The 7135-nt window shown below is 34.2% G+C and overlaps 1 protein-coding gene across 1 annotated transcript in view; it reads left to right on the forward strand.

Moving 5' to 3' along the window:
- The first annotated feature begins 3338 nt into the window (after window positions 1-3338).
- The window catches only part of LOC307016500 (class I histocompatibility antigen, F10 alpha chain-like), a 13630-nt gene continuing 9833 nt past the window's right edge, over window positions 3339-7135 (forward strand). Inside the window, exon 1 of the mRNA XM_079645614.1 lies at window positions 3339-3496. Within this exon, the coding sequence (XP_079501740.1) occupies window positions 3436-3496 (61 nt within the window). The 5' untranslated portion in view covers window positions 3339-3435. The remainder of the gene's footprint in view (window positions 3497-7135) is intronic.

Here is a 7135-nt window from a genome sequence, read left to right on the forward strand (position 1 = left end):
GATCAGGCCTGCATCGCTGCAGATTTCTTTCAACAGCTTTCCTTCCGCCCTCAGTTTAAAACAGCTGAACTACACTTATCTATGTCTTCTGTTACTGTATTCAAATCACCACCTAATATCATTTTATAACTCACTGTTAATAGCTCTCTAAGTTTTCTGAATAATTGTAACTTATTTTTTGCCCTCTCAGACTGGACGTACAGTTTAACCTGAAAGATATCTATTTGAGGAAGTATTTGGATTATTGCATGAAGGCACCCTACTGTACTTTGACTCACACTGATCAGTCTGCAGACCTCCAGCTGTGAGATGCTTTTGTGTCATGTTTCTATCATGCATAAATGGACTACGGTTGAATTTCATTTTGCAACCTTTAATGACAATAGATAACTGTTGAATAATTGGGATGTCATCCATTTAATATCACAACATACAGTTTAACCTGGAAGATATATATATATATATGTGAGTAAGGGTTTGCATGAAGACAGTGATCAGTCTGCAGAGCTCCAGCTGTGTGATGCTGCCCTCTGCTGGAGAAACCTCTGCTTCAGAATCAGAAACAGGTTTATTTCTGTCGAGTCAAATGATCTTATAATCCTTTAAAACATATAGTCTATACCAGGGATGGGCAACTTTGATGGTGGTGGGGGCCACATCATGTATGTACTGGCCATCAGGGGGCCGCAGATTAACTTGGAACACCCACACACAAAAATTCCATGTTTTGTATGTAATTATTAACAAATATACTAAGTCTGACATCTTCATTGACATTTTACAATCTTTCAGGGAACATCCTCTAATAAGCTCACTAAACAAATATCAGTTCACAGAAATGTTATTTCATTTTTACAAGTGGCATGTTTGTATTGAACAGGTTATTAAACAGTGAAATAAAACTATTTTAAACTATTGGAAAGCACGGAAAATGTGTGTGTATTGAGATTAACCATTAAGATGACATACACATGAAGTCATGAGCACTAACCCAGACATTAGTTGTCTAACTTGAACCTAAAACACTTGTAGCCAGTCTCTGCATTCCCCTTATTCCACAATAAGGGTCGTTCCTCAGCAACACTCCCCCTCCCTCCCGCTGAAATTATGAATGAAAAGCGTAGTAAGATAACACGGCAGGGTCCGTTAAAGTTTGTTTTCCTCTGATTTCAAATACACAAAGTCTTGGTTTTAAGAATATTAAACTTGTTTCGCCAAATTCAGATGATAAATACAACTTTTAAGCTTGTAAAGGCATAATTACAACTTAACGTCACAGCAGGCATAACAACAACCGGTGTTTCTTGTGAGGGTTTCCCCGGGAAACAAACACAATACACACAAATGCGTCACAGATTATTTTGCAGTATTTGAAATCATGTACGCAGCTCGCGACGTAACTAGGAGTCTAGTGGACGGTATCAGTACTACAAGTAAAACAAATTCAATTTTTTATTTATTTTTTCAATTACGTTGTTTATAAATTGATCTGAGGGCCGCAAAAAGAGGAGGTGGGGGCCGCCATTTGCCCATCCCTGGTCTATACTCTGATTGACTTTGACTCTGTTCAAGTGTATTGTTAGTCTTGTTTGTGTTTAACAGAGACATGCGTTAAGGATTCACATGTCAGGAGGCAAAGGGAGTTAAAGGGGGATTCAATGGTTAAGGACTGGAGGGTTAAAGGTTCCATGAGGGGATGGAGGAGCAGCTGGTTCCTCTCAAGAACACACAGAGAGACTGAAAGCTTCTCTCTCCTCTGAGGAGGAAGCTGCTCTGTTCCTGCTTTTCAGATCCATCTCACTTTATAGGGACTTTCTTTATCACTTTATTAAATAGAACAAAAGACACACTTAGTGCATGACTCACTTCTCAGTTTCTCTTGAGAGTTTCCTCCACAGTCACCAGGTCGGTTATACGAGGAATCTGACTTGGTGTTTTGGTGAAGACATAAACTACATATTACAATTACAAACACAGATAGAGAACTATTTGAAGAGAACTATCATAACATTAAAATAAATGTTAAATATATAATAACACAAAGCAGAGTAAATCAGTATTTACATTGAATAGGATTGAAATCGTAGAACTGGAATACAATGAGTTTTCAGATTGACGCTCAGAGACGCTTTGAGTTCAGATCCTTTATTTATTGTAAATTCATCTTGAAAGCTTTGCACTTTAACGAGGCAGAACATTTGAGTGAAAAGTTGGTTAACGTGTTTCCACGCTCAAACTCTCACAAATACAACATTAGTTTTTGGGATTTCACCGGATCACAAACACGTTTTTTATAAAGAAAATACCAACAATAATATTTTCACATTAGAAATAAAAATAGAGAAATATTTAGCTGGGAAAATCCTGAAAGTCCTCTTCCAACATGAGAGCAACATGCTAACAAAGGTATCAACTGTAGCTGTGAACATGACAGGATGTGTGATTACCTAGAAGAGCATCAGGACTGTTTGAGGCATATGATAGCTATGTGATTAACATGATGATTCAGCCTCTATGGAGAGAGACATATGACAAGCATGATCATTTCTGACGTGGAGCTAATCTGAACTAAACATTGAATACTGCTTTCTATTCCTCCATCTTGTGACTGAGGAACTCCCTCTCTTGGATATCAGCATGTGAAGGACACTGTTCAGGAACTAGTTGATGCTCTGTATGTGATGACTACTTCCATTCTGGAGAGGATCACAGATACATGGATCCTGAGGTTCAAGCTCAAGCCGGGGACCAGGGAGAGTTTTCTAACAGTTTTCTTTGACTTAAATAAGACTAAAAATCCTCAGACTTTCATTCGACTAAAACTTGACAGGATAAAAACAGGATGAAGGTGACTAAATATGACTAAAACTAATAAGCACATTTGACACAGGACCAGAGGTCGCGTTAACCGATTATGTTCCGTCTATGACTAGTACCCCCAGTCTGTTAACCAGTAGCTAACCATCAGTTCTTCAATCGCAGTCACTCAGCAACTCCTTTAACTAACCATTAACTATCTAGTCGTTCGTTATTCACTACTGATTAACTAAGCACATTGTGTGTACCTTATTGTAAAGTTTTACCGTATATTTCTAGCCATACAGTCAATCTTTATCCTGGTGATTATTTCGCAGATAAACTCCGCCCCTTTTAAAAAACTGCTCTTTTGAACGGCTCTCGGAAAGGAGCGGAGCCATGAGATCCGGCTCCCTTCAAAGAGCCGTAATTTTTCACTTTCGATACACAACCTGAGTGAGCCAGATTCACCGAGCAACAAGTGACGCGCCGCTCAGACTGAATTCTCATTGGCTCAGAGGAGCTGGTGTTACCTCTCTTCTGTGTGTTTCTCTCTCATTGAGATCCCGCTCTGCTGAAAGGACGGCTGTGTTTCTGTGGATAAAGAACCTTTCACAGAGAAAGCCTCGTGAGATCAAGATGAAAATGTTGCTGTTTCTGCTTCTCCTGGGAACAGTAGGCCTACACTGCACATTTGCACGTGAGTCTTTTGATTCTTTACTTTGGAAAATAAGAAGTGCGTCATGTGTTTATGGGCTGTGTGAGTTTAAAGTGGGATAGTCTTAAATGGTGGTAAATGGTGTACTTTCCCTCCTCTACATGTATTTAATACCTTTAGTTACTTCACAGATGTGGATGAATGATGTGAAATATAATCAAGTGTTAAATCAGACTTTAGTTCCACCTGGAGTAAATCCACCAGCTACCCTGCAGTAGGCTATACAAAGTCATTCAAACTAGCTGCACCTTTACCAGCTTTGAGAACACTTTCATGATCAATCATTATAAAACATATCATATCTATTATTCTGAAATGGACCAATCAAACAATCACTACTTTTACTTTTGGAACTTTAACTATTGCTATTGTATATTGTATTATTTTTTAAATACACTTTGATTTAGTTCTAATGAATATTAAAAGAGTCACAATAAAATAGTCCGCAGTTTTAAATGCCCAGGATGGGATCGAGGCCCCATGCGTAGCGCGCCGTAAAATGCTGCTTCTTATCTTAAGTTTCGTTGCGCTGCTCCGCTCCGCTGGTTCGAAGGGGCCCCCAGTGAATGTTTGCCTGGGGCCCCTACAGACTCGAATCGGCACTGTATATGAGGATATAAACAAAGTGAAGTCTTCACACTATGAACAGTATAAGGAGGTATACACATTATGAATACTCTATAGATCAGGTATAAATACACACAGTGTAATACAGACTCAATACACAATAAATATGAATATATATTATATACCGTTATTGACATTTCAAAAATGATAATGAGCTGTCCATATCCAATCTAGTAGTTTTCTAAGTGCAGAGAAGTGGACGTAAGTGAAAAAGTCCCTGAGTATCAGGGCTCTGGTTTCTAATTGAAGAGCAAACAGCAGAAGAAGAAACCATATAGAACCTGCTACCTGTCATTACACATGAAGAACATAGAGATAGATCTCTGGGAAGCTAATCACAATTCAACGAGGTCAACATCAACATCAAGTTCCTGTTGTTGTTGTTGTTGTTTACATGTCTGCTTGACTGTAGCACTGCATACTGAGAGAACATCACACTGATACTGACATGTACTGAGAGAACTATGTGATGCTGTTTAGTAGATCCATCAATCAGGAGCTGCTGGTACTTCTGGATATTCATGTATTACAGATATATGTATTCATGTATTACAGATATATGTATTCATGTGTTACAGATATATGTATTCATGTATCACAGATATATGTATTCATGTGTTACAGTAGATATATGTATTCATGTGTTACAGATATATGTATTCATGTATCACAGATATATGTATTCATGTGTTACAGATATATGTATTCATGTATTACAGATATATGTATTCATGTATTTCAGATATATGTATTCATGTGTTACAGATATATGTATTCATGTATCACAGATATATGTATTCATGTATCACAGATATATGTATTCATGTATTACAGATATATGTATTCATGTATTACAGAAATATGTATTCATGTATCACAGATATATGTATTCATGTATCACAGATATATGTATTCATGTATCACAGATATATGTATTCATGTATTACAGATATATGTATTCATGTATTACAGATATATGTATTCATATATTACAGATATATGTATTCATGTATTACAGATATATGTATTCATATATTACAGATATATGTATTCATGTATTACAGATATATGTATTCATGTATTACAGATATATGTATTCATGTATTACAGATATATGTATTCATGTATTACAGATATATGTATTCATGTATCACAGATATATGTATTCATGTATTACAAATATATGTATTACAAATATATGTATTCATGTATTACAGATATATGTATTCATGTATTACAGATATATGTATTCATGTATTACAGATATATGTATTCATGTATTACAGATATATGTATTCATGTATTACAGATATATGTATTCATGTGTTACAGTAGATATATGTATTCATGTGTTACAGATATATGTATTCATGTATACAGATATATGTATTCATGTGTTTCAGATATATGTATTCATGTGTTACAGATATATGTATTCATGTATCACAGATATATGTATTCATGTATCACAGATATATGTATTCATGTATTACAGATATATGTATTCATGTATTACAGAAATATGTATTCATGTATCACAGATATATGTATTCATGTATCACAGATATATGTATTCATGTATCACAGATATATGTATTCATGTATTACAGATATATGTATTCATGTATTACAGATATATGTATTCATATATTACAGATATATGTATTCATGTATTACAGATATATGTATTCATATATTACAGATATATGTATTCATGTATTACAGATATATGTATTCATGTATTACAGATATATGTATTCATGTATTACAGATATATGTATTCATGTATTACAGATATATGTATTCATGTATCACAGATATATGTATTCATGTATTACAAATATATGTATTACAAATATATGTATTCATGTATTACAGATATATGTATTCATGTATTACAGATATATGTATTCATGTATTACAGATATATGTATTCATGTATTACAGATATATGTATTCATGTATTACAGATATATGTATTCATGTATCACAGATATATGTATTCATGTATTACAAATATATGTATTACAAATATATGTATTCATGTATCACAGATATATGTATTCATGTATCACAGATATATGTATTCATGTATCACAGATATATGTATTCATGTATTACAGATATATGTATTCATGTGTTACAGATATATGTATTCATGTATCACAGATATATGTATTCATGTATCACAGATATATGTATTCATGTATCACAGATATATGTATTCATGTATCACAGATATATGTATTCATGTATCACAGATATATGTATTCATGTATCACAGATATATGTATTCATGTGTTACAGATATATGTATTCATGTATTACAGATATATGTATTAATGTATTACAGATATATGTATTCATGTGTTACAGATATATTTATTCATGTATTACAGATATATGTATTAATGTATCACAGATATATGTATTCATGTATCACAGATATATGTATTCATGTGTTACAGATATACGTTCCGCTCCGATCAAAATAAATAACGGCTGATATATTTATTTGTTAATTCCCAAATATCCTTGATCCAGAAAACATTTGAAGTTTGAACAGAGAGTTAGATTTGTGGGTTCTTGCTGAATCTTCGATGATCTTAAATATTGGGAGTTGAACTTGAATATAATGTTTCACATCAAGAGATGTGTTGGAGAGAGACTGGATCAGAGCTTTGCTTTTCCTGATGGTTTTAGAACATCATTCAAATGTATTTTCAAACCTCAGGAAGAACAAACATAAGTTATGATTTAAAGTCCAGAGCAGAGACCACGAGGGACGAAGTCTAAACATCGAAAGTTGAATCTGTTGATTCTAGAAAACAACATTATAAAATCCTGCAGTGTAAATATTACGGTCTGAGGTTTGTGAGTTCAGATTTATAAATGATCTGATAAGAAAGACTGTAAACTTCAAAAGATGCTTCAAAAACTAAAGTGGAGTTTCTCTCTGATTAAGAAATGATGCCTGTTTCCTAGCAACGACAC

Source organism: Notothenia rossii, assembly GCF_949606895.1.
Source record: "Notothenia rossii genome assembly, chromosome: 8".
In the NCBI taxonomy this organism is placed as follows: Eukaryota; Metazoa; Chordata; class Actinopteri; order Perciformes; family Nototheniidae; genus Notothenia; species Notothenia rossii.